This window comes from Fundulus heteroclitus, chromosome 7, assembly GCF_011125445.2.
Source record: "Fundulus heteroclitus isolate FHET01 chromosome 7, MU-UCD_Fhet_4.1, whole genome shotgun sequence".
Classification (NCBI taxonomy): domain Eukaryota; kingdom Metazoa; phylum Chordata; class Actinopteri; order Cyprinodontiformes; family Fundulidae; genus Fundulus; species Fundulus heteroclitus.
Window position 1 is genome coordinate 18721418 of NC_046367.1, and position 16277 is coordinate 18737694.

The window sequence follows — 16277 nt, forward strand, 5'->3', positions numbered from 1 at the left end:
ATTCAATTTCTGTTGATTTTCAGAGTTCTACAATTTTTGTTTGTATTTTCTCTTGGTATTTTTTTTTTTTTACCAGACTTTATTGAAAGAATTAAGAGTTTTACCTTTAAAGCGCCCCAAAACTAATATCTACACAAAAAGCCCACAATTTCCAGAAAAGTCATGGTTTTATAATTATACTCAAAACATTTCATCATTTTAAATAAAGATACACTACTAAAAATCAAAGTTCAGTTAAGGTTTTGGGCAGAAATATTTAACAGTGAGGTTCATAACGTCCCTGTAATATCGTATGGAAAATCAGAGAGGTTTGTCTGACCTCTTAGTTTAGTAATAGTTTTTCTTGAAAAAAAAAGGAAAAAGATTGGCATTAGGAGTTTGACAGCCCGATCAAGAAGAAAATTGTTCCAATTTCAGTCATAAGCTCTTTACTCAGTGCATCTCTAAAAACTAGTCTTTGGAATTTTTAATTATTTTAATCCTTTTGGGTTTTTTTCTCCAAAAAACAGCTGATGTGTCTCCCATTTTACTTTATCATCTATCTGCCATGTGTTTTTACCTAACGCCATGTTATGGCACCTTGTGCTCTAATTTAGCACGTCCCTACTGTGAGGTATGCATCAGGCAAATGTGAAGATTCACATCATTCATAGAAAACAGGAACACAAAGAATGAAGTTCACCAAGGTTTAAACTTGCATGTTTGAATTTCAGCTGAGGTACAGGGAGTGCAGCATGATGACCTCCTTTAAAAACTTGTTTTTAACAATGAAAGCTTTCGTGCGTGGATAAACGGGTTTAAACTGCTGGTAAATTTCCCTGAGTTTCATCCTCCATTTTATCAAGTTTTATTCCTTTACCATATATGGTTTGCATTCCTGCTCAGCAGCACGAGTATCTACTTTTAGTTTTTATCGGTTTCAGTCCTCAGCATTGTGGCGCCTTTCACTCGTCAGTCCTTCATGTTCTTGCCATCCTTTCCGAACTTCCACCAGGCCACGGTGAGGACGACGGCCATCAGCAGGATCAGGCTGCTGGTTACCAGGTAAGCAATAGGGAGGAAATGGTTCTGGCCTCCAAACCAGGTCAGCGTGGTCAGCACCACTTCCTTTTCACCGTGGAAGTACTGCACAGGGAAATCTAGAGGGTTGGGAGGGTCAAGGCTTCAGATAACAGATCACACGATAAGATTTAAACCAGCTTAATGTTTTCCCCTTAATCCCCACAGTATGGTCAAGTCTTTCTAGGAGAATATTGTGATCAACTGAATCAAATGCAGCACCGACATCTAACAGGACAAGTACAGACACAAGTCCATTATCTGAGGCCATGAGAATATCATTAGTGACTTTCACCAGAGCTGTACCAGAACATTTCATGCTTTTTAGTTCTTCCTTTTGACTATAAAATCATTCAGTTGTGTGTATATATATACACAAGGTGGAACTGCAATGCTTTGGTCTGAATTCCTCGTTAACTTACCCCCATGTTCCCCTTTTTTACTTCTGTTCTTAGGTGCATCTAAGAGCAACTCGTTTTGGTGAGGTCTCTTTAAATCTTAAGGAGCCCCTTCACGAGCGTTCCACTCCACCCCTATAGGTCATGTTTGTAGTATGCTGAGGTATGGTGTAACGAACAATCAAACATTTTGACTTATCCACTTGTATCTTCAGCATCCTTTAGCCTGAACTACAAAATTGCTCCGTGAAATAAAAATGCAGCTTGAAAAATGACCCTAACAGAATATAACGATACCTACACAGCCCCTGGAGAGACTACATTCAACTTTTCTGCACTTGCAGAAACTCAAGGAACACAACATGTTTTTATGGGCTAGAAAAGTGGAGTTTGCATTATATGTCCCCTATAAAACAGGTTCATGTATGTAAGATCTGATGCCTTATTTGAAATATTCTTGCACACGCTAAGAAAGTTGCCAGAGCCTGTACAAAATTAAAAAGCCCACAGCATCACACATCCTCTGGTGTACTTAACAGTGGGCATGATGTGATTTTTGCAAATATTTGAAGTTCTAGTACAAGTTTACATAGAACTCGGAAAACGCCAAAACATTTGTGCCGGTAGGACAAAATAAATGCATTACCCTGTCATGCCTCCCTAAAAACAGGCCATTATGCAGGTGGTGTCTTAACAGTTATCAACAGAGCCACACAATACCAATTGTGGGCTTTATTGCAACCACAAAGAACTGCTTTGGATGAAACATGGTGTGAGATCATATTCTGAGTGCCATGCATTCATTCTCTTCATGCTAATAACATATAATTGGCCGCTTGGAGGAATGCCGACACCAGGTGAGGTCAACGCAGGATCTAACCGAGTGGCCACAAAGCAAATGGGAAATGGTTGAAGCAATCACAATAAAGGAAATGAAAAATCTTGGAAAATGTGGGTTAATCGCAGCAGATGTCATCACTGTATTACGCAACACTTCGCCAGTATGTTTTCCTAAAACCATGGAGCCCTGGTTGTAATGAAAACTTGGTGACCTCATGTTGACACAGTTTGCAGCAGTTTGAAATAGTGAGATTTGGAGATTTTTTTTTTTACCATTTTAGTATGAGTGGTGGCTATATAAGCCCCGTTTTTAATTTAATCACCTTACTGACTTGTAGATGTGGGCAGATTTAGGCTATAAGCTATTTTCTTAAAGTTATTTCCTGACTTATGAAGCTAAAAGCACATCTGCCTAACTAGACTCTGGTCTTTGCCACTTTGAAGAGGGGCTAACAAATACGGACCTCTGAGTCACTGTGTCTCCAAACAGCAATATTGCAGTGAAAGGATACTGTAGGATATATCGATGCTGTAGTTTCCCTTCGGAAGCCCGTTTGTGAAGGGAGCATCTGCCCTGTTTAAAATCCCATATAGCTTCTTGAAGTTGGGGAAAGCTGCCTCCCTCATCCAGACGATCAGATCCTCATTAATAAAACCATTGTTGATCGGGTCATGTGGGTCCAGTTCGTATACAGGCTTCTGCCAGAACGGAGGCGGCCTCGTGCCTACATAGAAAAGACAATTTGGCCTCGTACTCAACTTCTTTTTATCCAGAGTGGAAGAGACGAAAGCCCTTTGCTGTGATTGAGGTTGTAGCTCTCCTTACCTTCAAACACCTGGGCCAGAGTTAGATTGTCTGTCTTCGGGTTGCGGAACTTGATGTTTTTGTCTGTGTACCATGTGAGGCCCTTCCGTAGGAGAGGCACAGGTACATCACGACCTCTGGAGGTATGGTAGGTCAGCGTGAAGGAGTCTGGAGGGAGATATCAGTCAGTCAGCTGTCCAATGCAAGGGGGGATGACAAGTTGACCGATGAGTGTTGTGAGCAGTATTTACCATTGAACATGCTGTTGGCGACGGCTCCGCAGGGAGCGATGGGGACTTCATTCTCAACTGTTTGAAACGGTTCGCAATACACACTTGGGCTCTACAGAAGAAAATGGCAAATTAATTCAAGTTCTTCATGAATCAACCAGATTACTTTAGTCTGTATTACATTCTATTTTTTTTTTTACTTTAAATTTCTGTAAATTACAGAGCATGTTTTGCTGGTATTTTGTTCTAAGATTGAAAAAGGGTGACGTCCCAAAAGGAAATTATAATTAGCATGCCGAGGCCTCAATCACAGCCTACCACACAACCCTGATGCACTTTCCGGGAAGATGATAGGCCCACATGGAGGGGTTTCCTGATAGAAGTGGTCTTTTTTTCCCAGCTTGTTCCACTTGGAGGAAACTCTGGGTCTGACTCAGTACCTTTCAGGGGGACTATATTTTCCTTCTGGCCTGGGAACACCTTGCCCCCTCCCCCCCACCCAGAAAGTGAGCTGGAAAAGTGCCGCTGGGCAGAGGGTTGTCTGGGTTTTACTCATGTTACACCCCAACAGGAACTTTAGCTGAGAAAATTTGGGCTTAAAAGTTCTGCATTTTTAATAGGGTCTTTTTAAAGCATTAAAAGCATTTAATATTATACCTGCAATAAATAACTCTTGACTTCTTCATTTGGTATAGCTTAAAATTTTAGATTGTCCTGGAGGTGATAAAACCACCCCTAGGAGGTGACTCCCTCTTCCAGGAATTTCTAAGCCGGTCGAAACAAATTGTGAAGGGTAAAACCGAGCGGAGAGGAGCTGAGCTGGGTGGGCTAAATCGAGTGGGGTTGGTGAATTTGGGACTCATCACTCCTGATTTCCAACAGTATATTCAGTTAGCCAATCCAAGTTCATCATATTAAAGGGCTCATTAATAATGTGAAAAAGCCTTGTGCAATCATGTTAGCAAAACTGTAAACTGTTGTACTCTATTGATTAAAGAAGCAATAAAATTGGCTTTCCTTTGACTAGTTGAGTATTTGGAGGATCAGAATTTGAGTGTTCGATTATAGTCTCACAATGGTTGGGAAAAAAATTACCATCTTTTCCTTTATCTGAGAAATGTAGGCCATTAGAGGAATTGCCAAGAAACTGAAGATCTTGTACAAAAGTGTGTATTAATAACTTCACATATTAGCGCAAATTGGCTCTAAGCAAAATAAGAGAAGTTGGAGGCCAAGCTGCACAACTGAGAAAGAAGACAATACATCAGAGTCTCTAGTTTGAGAAACAGAAGCCTCACAGGTCCGCAACTGGCAGCTTCATTAAATGGTACCTGCAAAACACCAGTCTCATCATCAACAATGAAGAGGAGACTCCAGGATGCTGGCCTTCTAGGCAGAGTAGCAGGACGATCGGGAAAAGGTGTCATGGACAGGTGAATCTAATCCTTAGACCAGTGGTTCTCAAATAGTGGGGCGTATCCTCTAGTGGGGACGTGAAGGCATGACATTGTGAGCACAAGATAAGCCTTGTGTTTATTTTGTCCAGAAAATACAGCCCAGGTGGTTCAGTTAAAAAGGTCCATGGGGACACTAAATCCTGCCACAGCACGATGTGCTGTTCAGTCTGTACCTGCAGTCAGAAGTATAAAGGGATTCTCAACAATCCTCAGAGCAACTGCTTAGCTATGATATATTTCTGTGTATGAACAATATTCATAATCTCCTAAAAGAGTATAAAACCTAATGCAACTGTATTTTGTCTTCATTATTAATGTCATGATAGTATATTCACCGCATTTGAAGCTAGTCTTAGTCTATTTTAGGTCTATGTGTTTTAATGGTGATGAGGATCCTGTTTATTTAAAAGTTACAGGCTCTCCTTCCAGAGAGCGAACGGGCTGTGTCCGCAGGCATTGCTGTATTTTTTCCTTTGTTTTGACAGCAGGGAACTGTATCAGGCTAAAAACTTTTTATACTATTGGTGATATTTTATAGTTTAGAAAATGTGGAAATGTTGAACAATTGCAGTAGTTGGAAGTGACTGCTTACATGCATTTAAAAAGAGAAAACGATAAAAGTAATAGATTTTTACCCACTCTGTTAAGATCGGGGCCCCTTAAATGGTTTAATTTTTCAACGGGGGAGCAACATAAAAAACATTTGAGAACCCCTGCCTTAGACCTATTGTTAGACCATCACTTGATAAGGACAACAGCTAATAGTCCTAGAGTCCACTCATCATACCTTCATCGAAAAGTGACATAAAAAAAGCCAAACGAGATCCAACTTTAAAGTTTGTCAATGTCATGGCTTAGTTTTAGTCTGGTGTTTTTCCTGTTAGTTTTCAGCTCCTCCTCCTCCTCTCACTCAGCTCATCATCCACTCCCCCGACTATCAGTCACACCTGTTGGTCACTAATTAGTCAGAACTCACTCTACCTGCCAGCCTCCCTAAAAAAAGCTCCAACTGCTGCTGGATGTTTCCTGTGATGGAGTATTAAAGGAATTTTAGGGATAGATGGAGATAGGGAGGAAAATATGGTCATTCATAAAGCATTGTTGTTATTTTTAAATAACACAAAATTCAAAAATAGAATATAGTAGGGTGGAACTATAGAGTTACACACTCATGTACAATAGGTGGCGGTATGCACCTATAAGTTGTTTGCAATCCACCAATAAAAGGAAAGAAGAAGAAGAAGATGTTTCCTGTCTCACCTCTGAGTCTCTAGTTAGGCCTCTGCTTGCTGCTTTTAAGCAGCTTAAATAACATTCTAGTCATCATTCACTGCTCATCTACCTTTCAATAAACGCTCAGTAAATTGCCCCATGTGTGTCGTGTCCATTCTGGGTTCATCGTAGAAAAATCATGACAGTCACACTGCAAAAACGGATCTAAAAATAAGTAAAATGTTCTTAAAGTTAGTGTATTTATCCTTGATTTGAGCAGTTAAATAAGATTATCTGCCAATGAAATTAGTATTTTGACCCCTAAAATAAGATAATTAGACATCCTGCACTTGAAATAAGATGATGGAGATGAATTGTTCCTATTTTAAGTGCAAATATCTTATTTACCTGCTTAAATCAAGGACAAATACACTAATTTTACATTTTACTTATTTCTAGTTCTGTTTTTGCAGTGCAAGAGCCAGGGGAAAATGGTAAACATGTAGAAGAAGGTGTCCTGGTCAGATGAGACCAAAATGTAACTCTTCGGTCTGCGTGCAAAAAAAGAGCAGCAGAAAATTAACCCTGCGCGTCATTCTGAGCCCACCCTCACCGATGTGAAACATGGAGGCGGCAGCAACATGCTGTGGCGAGGAATTTCTTCAGCAGGGAAAAGCAAACTACGCCGAGTTTAAGATAGACCGAACTACACAAGACGGAAAGGGTTAGATCAAAGCATAGTCATGTTTAAATGGCCTAGTCAAAGTACAGACCTAAAATCATATTAAGTCTATAGCAAGACTTAAACTGTTTATTCGTGCTCACTATCCAGTCTGACTGAGAATGAGCTACTTTGGAAAAGTTGCCACTTTATTCTGAATAAAAAAAAAAAAAAAAGGAATTAGCAAAAGATTCAGCTTTTAGATGATTAAAGCTAATAGAGACATACAGCGGAGCTACAGCTGTAATTAAAGCAGAGGATGGTTCTACAAAGTGTTGACACAGCGGGCTGAATACAAGCCTTACCATCTAAACACCCATGCAAGGATACTGCATCCAACTCAGGGAGAGGTCAAATATAGAGATACCTTTAGATTTTTTATCCTGCCCACCGTCTGCTCATTATCTCTGGAGTCCATATACCTGCGCAGGTTTTGGTGGAAGTTTTTAAGGCCATAGTAAAAGAAGACATCTCCCTGGGGAAAGAAGCAAAACACGAAGCAATGAGACTCAATCTGAGCTGCACACAATAAGGTAAAATCATACATTTGTCGCATCTTGGATGATGAATTTGAAAATGTGGTCACGGAAGGGCCTCAACTCCTGATGTTGCCACATTTAGAAACATTCAAGGTTGTTACCTTGAAGGTCCTGTCGATGGAAAACTCCACCTTGCAGCTGCAGGTCTGCCCTGCGTTGCTCACGTTTTGCCGCATTTCAAAACATAGATTGCAGTCTCCATGCTTGGTGTAGTTCAGCTGGAAGGATTCAAAAGCGCAGAAATAAGTTAGGATTCAACAGCTTCTGGTGGATCTTTTCGAAACGTCAACCTTGGGTCTTGCCTATCTTTGTCCTTCCATGTTTTATTGCACACAGGGACATTAGAGCCTCTGTTTGCTCGTCTCTCCTCACCTCACAGAGAGTGGTGTGAATTTGACTTCTACACATTAATATATTTATTTCAGATACACAAGTATATAATAAATGACAGTATATGTCCATGTAACATAAATTAAAACAGTCCGAAAAGGGTGTATTGGCAGAAGCAATAATCTTATAACGCCCACCCTCCAACACCAGTTTACATTGTACTAGAAAGAAAAAGATAAAAGAAAAAAAAGTGAGAACATGAGAGCAGAGTTGGGCTCACCTTCTTTTCCTGTGTGCTCTGCACGGTGAGGAGCAGCCACACTCCAAGCAGCATGCATACCACAGACAGGAGGTAGAAGAAAGGCAGCACGGTATTAGCGGTTAGCATTGGAGACCAGGCGGGCAGCCGCTGCTGCTTGAAAGCCGAGTTGTCCGGCCTCCGAGCCAAGGGCCCAGACTTCTCCTTGGCTCTCCCCATGGGTGGGACCGTCGACTGAGGGACGAATAAACGTGGAGCACGGCCGGCGATTCAAAACAGCAAGCGAGGAGTCAACGCTTTTGTCTTCTTTAACCCCCTTTTTTTTCCTTTATGTCAGTGATATCCGCCTGTATGCAATCATACCGCAGCTCTCCCAGCAGGGTGGGGAGAGTGTTGCAACCTGTTACTTATTAACCACAATCTCTTCTCTAACTACCTCTTTCTGTTTTCAGTTACCTTCATTTTTCTTATTGCGCCTTCTCTTCATCTAAAGCGCTCCTTTCCTGAAACGCGTTTCTGTTTTGTCTTACTGTGACCAAACATGAAGATATCAGCTCTTTGTAGAAAGAGAGATGAAAAAAAAACAACACTGCTTTATTCTAAGGTTACAACGATAAGTGTGATTTCCTGCTGGGTGAGTAAACCAATGATCTCACACTTTAAAAGGAGGACTTCCTGTAAGGACAGACAATATGGAGGTTTTATACTGAGCCACTTTATTCCATGCATGACACATCGGTACGCAGTTTACACAAGATAACGGTCACTACACCAATTCCACTTCAAAATGTCATACATTTCCATACTTTCTGCACTTTTAAGCAGCTTAAATAACATTCTAGTCAAAGTAAAAGGACATTTTCTTTAAAATGCTTTTACAGCAGTTGGGTTTTCATGAAACAACGTCACTCTGAAGTCGTCTTCTGGTAGTTTGAGATCAAGTACAGATTTTGAGATATCTTTTCTTCCTTTTGCAACGACAAAAAACACCGGTTTAGATGCTGCATTTAGCATTAAACACCAGACCCCCCCTCCTCGCCTCTATTAGGTTTTGAATAAACGTAGGATCTGTCCCTCGCTCAAAAACAGCAAAAAACTGATGTTACACAGCTATAAACCTTGACGTGTGATATGGAATTTAAATGTAAAAGTTATTTTTTTAGGAACATCAATAAGGCATAAAACCTGGAAACTCAACATTTCCATTTTTTTTTCTTTTTTCCCTACTAAGACAGATCTGGAAAATTACAGAAAATGATACACTTTTCTACACTTTTCAGGACTGTGAAGGAACTCTGATCTAACAAAAAACAATATAAAAGATCAGTGGACAACTGACATCAACACAGAAGGATGCAAACAGGAAGAGGCCTCTCTATTCATTTAAAATAGTCCTATTTTGACCTTGTCTTCTTTACAAGCAGCCAGCACTCCATTGTCCAGCAGCTTCATGAAGTCCATTTTGATCTAAAAGGACAAACATGATGCAAAAGGGTTCAATAACTAATCTGGACAACAATCTAAACACACTTTTCAAGTTCTCTAAAATAAAAGTTTTCATACAATTATTTTCTTTTTCTATTTTTGATATTTATTTATTTCGAACAGACAAAAAGTTAAAACAGAAAAGAAAATAAGATAAATAGTCAAGCCAAATGCCAATTTGACACAATTTGTTTGAAAATGAACAGGTAGAAGATTTTCTGGCCCTCTTATAAACATCAACGTATAATCATTTAAAAATCTGTTAAAATGTGTAAGTACGACTTTGGTTAGCAATGAAGCCGCTCTGCTCAATGGATATTCGGAGCATTACGGTACACTGTGTCAATACCTGATAGGACCCTTGAGCTGTCTACAAGACTGCCTGACTGTAATGTCTAAACTAGAAACGCATTCATGTAAAGACCCCCACATACTTGGGGGTCAGGGCATGTAGTAAACTATTATACATCTGTTCACGGTTAATTCTATTAAAATAACCCTTTCTGAATCGTGCCAGATCGCATCCGGAGCTATTTCGGTCTCACATGATAAAGCGGACATGAGTCCACGGACAGTTGCGAGCAGAGCTCCAAATTACGAGCACGTACATGACGTCCCACTATAAACTGCTCAGCGGGAAAAAGTCTCCAAGCCAGCTGCAACTCGCAAGCGCCTGCAGAGTCAGCCTCTCTTCACTACGGACTGAAAGGTGTGCGGTGGGTGCTGCTGTGGGAAATGTAGCCGATAAGTTTGCTCAACTATGAAGTTTAAAATGTCCGCGCAGAGTCAGTGCGGTGCATGGTACAGCCATACTGGTCGCTAAGATGTCAGTGGAGTCTGTTCTGCTTGGGGGAACATGGGACTCCAGAGGCACCAGCAGCTTCAGATACCCGTTTGCTGCTCTGTGATGGCATTTCAGCAGCTGCTCTCTTAATCCGATGAATTTGTCTGGCAGAGTGCATTCTCATTTTCTTTACCTGCACGATCCCGTCTGTGCTCTGAATCAGCCACAAACCTCATCACAGTACGATGATCACGCTTCAGTTTTCGTGACATATCAAATGTTTTCATACTGTGTCCAAGGCACAGTACAATTAGGCGCTTTTCAGCAGCAGGGAGATCTATTTTCTGCCCATTTTGCTTGAAACCTGTGGCCTGCTTAATAATGTGGAACGTCCTTTACAAGTTTCCCTTTAATTGTTAACTATGACAGTTGTCTGAGATTAATTTCAGCGATCCACTGAGCCCTGAGACATAATTCCATACATGAGTTTAATTAGGAAAAAAAAATCTTTATGACACTTCAATCTAATTTGCATAATAATTTGAAACACTGAGTAAATGTGTTGTCTGAGGAGTTGCCAGGGGATGTGCAGCTAAAATCTAGGTGAAAATGCTGAGAAATGCTGCTGCTAATGCGTTAGAAGACACCCTTCTCTCTCAGAGCAACAAGACAAACAGCAAAGAGTTTTTGATCGTATAAGATGAAGAAAAGGTTCCCGACTCAGAAGCTTCATTTGTCAAACCAAAGAAACAATAACCCGGAAAAACATTTTTGAGCCAACACTGACCTAAATTCAAACATCAACTCTGTTAAAACGTGTTGCTTTCCATTTAAGCCCAGCAGGGGGCAGTAGCTCACCTCAGGAATATCCACCATCCTCCTGAGCTTCTGGTCCCTCCAGTTCCAGTCAACAACCAGGTACCTCAAAGCCTTCAGGTTCAAACCCTCTGCAAAAGAAAAAAAAAGATGAGACTGAAAAACCCGTCCGGATCTTTGAGGACAAACGCTCATGTCGACGCGCACCTTTCTCAATGAGAGCGTTGATCCTGCCCGGTGTGCCCACTCCGATGTGTGTGACGGCTTTCTGCAGCAGCTTCACCTGCTCCTCTACCTATGGACAGAAAACACGAAGCCAAATGTTCCCATCATGACTCACAAACTGCATCTACAAGACATTTTGATGACGGAGGCGCTACCTTGATGTGCTTTGCAAAAAGTTTCACGGCTCTGCCTTCCCCCTTGAAAGCAGTCAGCTGCCTGCAGTTGAAACGATAGGTGATCAGGATTCAGACATGACATGTTTTGCATAAGTATTCATACCCCTTTAACCTTTTGATCACTTTACAACCACAAACTGCAGAGTATATTAAGGGGATTGTATGAGATAGACCAATACAGGGAAGTGCATAATTGTGAAGTGGAAGTACAACAATATGAGTTTTATATGTTTTACAATTGAAAATTTGCGCGGTGTGATATGTAAATGCATTCAGCTGCTTTAACTGTGAGACCCCTACATTGGGGCTGGGCGACACGGACCAGAAATAGCACCTCAATATTTTTACGCTGAACGCTGATATACAATATTTATCTCAACACATTTTTATTTTCTTAAAGTAATTATAAAAAGGCATCCCTTAATCAAAGCTTTATCCCAAATGTCTCACAGGCACTTTTTAGCAAGCAGCAGTAGATCAACTTGAGAAACAGCTGAAAAATAACCAGCTGGAATACATAAAACTATATTTATAACGCAACATAGGCCATCTCGATATAGATATTTATAGCTTATATGTCTTTACATTTTTTTTTTGATATTTTAAAAATCTCGATATATTGCCCAGCCTTAACCTAAACAAAATCAAAGGCTACCACCTGTCTCCAGCCAGAACTCGGTTCAATAGTAAAAAAAAAAAATAAAAAAAAAAAAGTCTGCCTTTTTTATGAAGGCCTCAGAAGTTTCTTAGAGAACATTAGTGAACAAACATAACAATGAACACCAAGGAACCCAGCAGACAGGTCGGGGAGAAAGTTGTGGAAAGATTTACTGCAGCATTAGGTTATAAAACAATATGTTGACCTTTGAACATCTCAAAGGTTACTGATCAATCCATCATCTAAAACATAAAGAGCATGACACCACAGCAAACCTACTAAGCGTGGGTTGTCCACCTAAACTGACAGCCTGGACAAGCAGACCATCAATACGAGAAAAAGCAAAGAAGCCCATTTTCACTGGTGGAGTTGCAGAGATCCATAGTTCAGGTGAAAAAAATCTTCTGACAGCTATAAAATGTGCTTTTTAAAAAAAAAATCAAATCCAGCCTCTATTGTGTGGCGAGAAATATACATCTACTGCACTGTTTCCCCAACCGTGGTCCTCATGGCACACTGCCCTGCATGTTTTAGATGTCCCCCTGATTACCAGGCTTTCACTGAACGGCAATCATCTGAATGAGGTGTGTTAAAGCAGTGAAACATCTAAAACATGCAGGGCAGTGTGTGTTGAAGACCAGGGTTGGGAGACACTGATCTATTGTCCTAACAAAGCAAGAGCTTTCCATGTCAAGTTCTCTACCAGCCATGTAGGGCACCAGGCAAACATCTGGAAGAAGGTGATTTGGGTCAGACGAGGACTGCTGCTGAACATTTTTGCTAATATGCAAAGAGAATTGTGTGGAGGAAAACCAACAGTGAACATCAACCTGAACATACAATCCCCGTGGTGACACGTGGTGATGGCAACTTCATGCTGTGGGGATACCAGCAGGGACAAGGGACCTGGTAAACGGGCGTGTCTGTGGCGCAGGAGTAGCATGTGCGGCCCATCTACAGAGGCCTTTGTCCTCGACGCGGCTCACCCAGGTTCAATTTCAGCTTGTGGTCCTTTGATGCATGTCTCCCCCCTCTTCCCTGTCTGCCTATTTTCAATAAAAAGGTCACTAGTGCCACAAAAATCCTCCTACTCCCCCCTCAAAAAAGGAACCTGGCAAATGTTGATGGAAAGCTGGACAGAGCTGAAGACAAGGCAAACCTGGAAGAAAAGCTTTTAGGACTTGAGACTGGGGAAGATGTGACAATAATACTGAACGTACAGCCAAAGCTTCAAGGAAATGGTTTAGATCAAAACATATTTGTGTCAGAATGGCCCAGTTAAAGTTCGGGCCTAGATTTTATAGAGAATCTGGGTCAAGATTTGAAAACTGTTGCTTCCAAGGGACCTGCTCCCAATTTAAGTCAGTTTGAAGACTGGGTATAAAAATTCAGTGATGTCCAGAGCTGGAAAAAACGTACCCAAAAAGACCCGTAGCAATGTTCATTATAGACTTCATGTTGGATGAATACAAAAGTGTGCAACTTAAAAACCCTGTTTTCTTCATTTCCCTTCCACTTTACAGTAAGAGCAGCTTCTTGTTGCTCTATTACATAAAATCTCCCAAAAAATAAATTTAAGCTGATGCTTATAACACAGCGGGGGAATAAATTCAAGGAGTATGAACACTTTTGCAAGACAGTGTAGAAGTGATTTCTGAGAGTCCAGCATCACGGGATGTTTACTGACTTGATGAGGTCGATGGTTCGAAGCGCGGAGCTGCAGACAATGAGTATCACCACTGAACTCTTTTCTTTATGCTGCTTTTGGATCTTTGCCCACTTGGGACACACTGAGAAGAAGAAAACAAAGAAGCAATTGAAGTCAAACACACGAGTCTGGCTGTAAACATCTGACAAAAAAAAAAAAAAAAAAAAAAAGAGATAGTTCCTCAAAAGGTCAGATCATGGCTCACCTTGTTTCAGATAAGAGGAGAGTGTGTGCGTCAAGTCATTACTGGATAGGAAGCAGGAGTCTGTGGAAGGACACGTGGTGACCTCAGGGACTCAGCGGGTCAGCAGATATTGACTGAAGATGAAAGTTCAAAGGGAAATAGCTGAAACTCACTCTGCAATTGGAGCTCCTCCAGCTCGATCACCGAGCGCTTGTCTGAGAAGTACTGGGCGACCACACCCTGCAGGTCAGTCGCAGTGCCCGGCTTTGGCTCCGAGGTGGCCAACACGTCCGTGATGGTTTTCTTCTTTCTCTAAAAACGAAACATAATCAGCTAATATTCCCAAACACAGCCTTGTCACTGCCCCAGAGCAGCGGTCGGTGTAATCAGCGGTCCCAACAGCAGGAGGCGCCAGACTCACTTTTCTCTTCCTTTGCGGTTTAGCTGACTGCTGCTCTTCAGTCTCTTTCTTTTGAGGAATTACACACTCTTTCTGTAAGACCAAGACACAAAGAACATTTCTGTTAGGCTAAATACTTCAGAGATGATGTTAATGAACTTGGCAATTTCACGTCTGAAACTATAACAAACTTTGTACATGCGCTATGACTTCACGAGCGTGCTTTAAAAACAGTGACTTGTTCACTGTTAACAGAAAGGGTCGCCTCTATATTGATCCATTCAGCAGCTAGAAAGTTTTGCAGCACTTTTTATACTGATGCTGCAAATGTTTCTGCATTTTTTTCAAGTTGCCACATCTTCAATGTTTTTTATAGGACAGAGCAACACAAAGTAGTGCGTAGTTATCAGGTGGCGAGAGAAGGGCACGTGGTTTTCTAAATCTTTGTAAATAATCTGGAAACGGTGGTGTGCATTTGTAGTAAGCCTCGTTTAGCCAATCCTTTGTTGAATCTCCCTTCTCTGCAATTATAGCTGTAACTGTTTTAAGTCAAGGTTTGACCTGCAGTGCACAGCGAAAGAGGGAAAACCTTTCTATGTGCCTAAATTATCTTTTGCAAAATAGCTCGGACACAGACTGAATGGAGAGCGTCTATGAACACCAGTTTTAAAGTTGTGCCACAGGTTTTTAATTGGATTTAGGCCCGGACTTTGACTGGGCCATTCTAACCTATAATACACTTTGATTTATGTGATTTAAATGATCTGTATGATAGGGCTGGGCGATATGGCTTAAAAATAAAATCTCCGATTTTACTTTACCAAATCCGATTAATCGATTTCTTTTTTCCTCCTTTTCTTTTCATAAAAAGAAATGAAAGAAATGAATTTAAAAACTTGCTTTTAAGAGCAGGCTTCACATCACTTGTGTAACTTCAAACTAAGTTTAAAAAAATAAGTAAATGAGTAAATTAAAATCCCTTGCATTACGGTAAAAAAAAAAAAAGTTTCCTTTTACAATATTTTGACAATATATTTTCCTAAACATATATTCAGCATTGCGTGCTGATCTGTTCACGGAAGCCCAATGATTAATTTGGAAAAAAAAAATAAAATCCCGATTTTCCAAAAATGTATTCTTAAAAAAATGTAAACTCGAATTAATCGATTAAATCGATTTACCGCCCAGCCCTACTGTATGATTTGTTTGAATTTGCCTTCAGATGACATGTGTTGTGAATTAACGCTTTATAAATAAAGTTGAATTGAATTTTAAACCTTTCCATTGTAACTCTGGTTGTCCTGCTCCTCAATCTCAAGTCTTTGAAGCCTTTTGTCCATCTTAAGATACACTCTGACCTGTTTCCTGGGTCATGATGAAGAAAAGCATTCATCGCAGTTTAATGCTGCCACCACCATGTTTCACGTATGTAGGATGATGCACCTTTTGCTACCACACAGAACATTTGGCTTTGTTCGGTGTTCCCTGGTTTTGATGACACTTTCTTTACACAGACATTTAAAAAACACACCAGTGGACTCTAACTACTAATTTGGAAACTTCAGATATAAATTGATATCACTGTATTTTATTTATGGGTGTCAGTGTAAAAAAGGGGGATTGGATTTCTTTTAAAAAGCATGTCAAACATTTTATATTTTTAGATAAAAAAATGTTTTTGCTTAAAATTTGCAATCATGTGCTTCTTTGTATTGGTCTGCTATGTAAAATGGTAGTACAATATATTGAAGTTTGTGGTTTTAATGTGAAAAAAACTGTAAGAAACCACGGAAGTGTAAGAGCTAAAAGAGCGCTCGCAACAGGCCAGACCATAAATGTGGATTTTCTGTTTGACTAACAAGAGCAAACCTTGTGAAACTGATTATGTCCTTATGATCAGCTCGTTTGCTCCCCAATTATTTTTGGGTTGAAACAAATACAAAACAAATAATCACTGAGGGAAAAACAAAACTAACTTAATGTCTCAATAA

At 40.4% G+C, this 16277-nt stretch overlaps 2 protein-coding genes across 2 annotated transcripts in view; both read right to left on the reverse strand.

The window, feature by feature from the left end:
* Positions 1-58: 58 nt before the first annotated feature.
* On the reverse strand, positions 59-8446 carry tmem30c (transmembrane protein 30C). Its single transcript, XM_012864380.3, has 7 exons — positions 7872-8446; positions 7363-7479; positions 7090-7197; positions 3354-3444; positions 3124-3270; positions 2810-3022; positions 59-1139 (listed from the first exon to the last, which is right to left on the reverse strand). The coding sequence occupies exons 1-7, from the start codon at positions 8067-8069 to the stop codon at positions 952-954; spliced, it is 1062 nt and encodes a 353-aa protein (XP_012719834.2). The 5' UTR covers positions 8070-8446; the 3' UTR covers positions 59-951.
* Positions 8447-8545: 99 nt separating this feature from the next.
* Positions 8546-16277, reverse strand: part of cmss1 (cms1 ribosomal small subunit homolog) — a 43350-nt gene continuing 35618 nt past the window's right edge. The window contains exons 3-10 of the mRNA XM_036139110.1: positions 14308-14379; positions 14060-14198; positions 13908-13967; positions 13682-13784; positions 11316-11376; positions 11143-11230; positions 10978-11066; positions 8546-9317 (exon numbers count right to left, since the gene is read on the reverse strand). Of these exons, the coding sequence (XP_035995003.1) occupies positions 9234-9317; positions 10978-11066; positions 11143-11230; positions 11316-11376; positions 13682-13784; positions 13908-13967; positions 14060-14198; positions 14308-14379 (696 nt within the window). The 3' untranslated portion in view covers positions 8546-9233. The remainder of the gene's footprint in view (positions 9318-10977; positions 11067-11142; positions 11231-11315; positions 11377-13681; positions 13785-13907; positions 13968-14059; positions 14199-14307; positions 14380-16277) is intronic.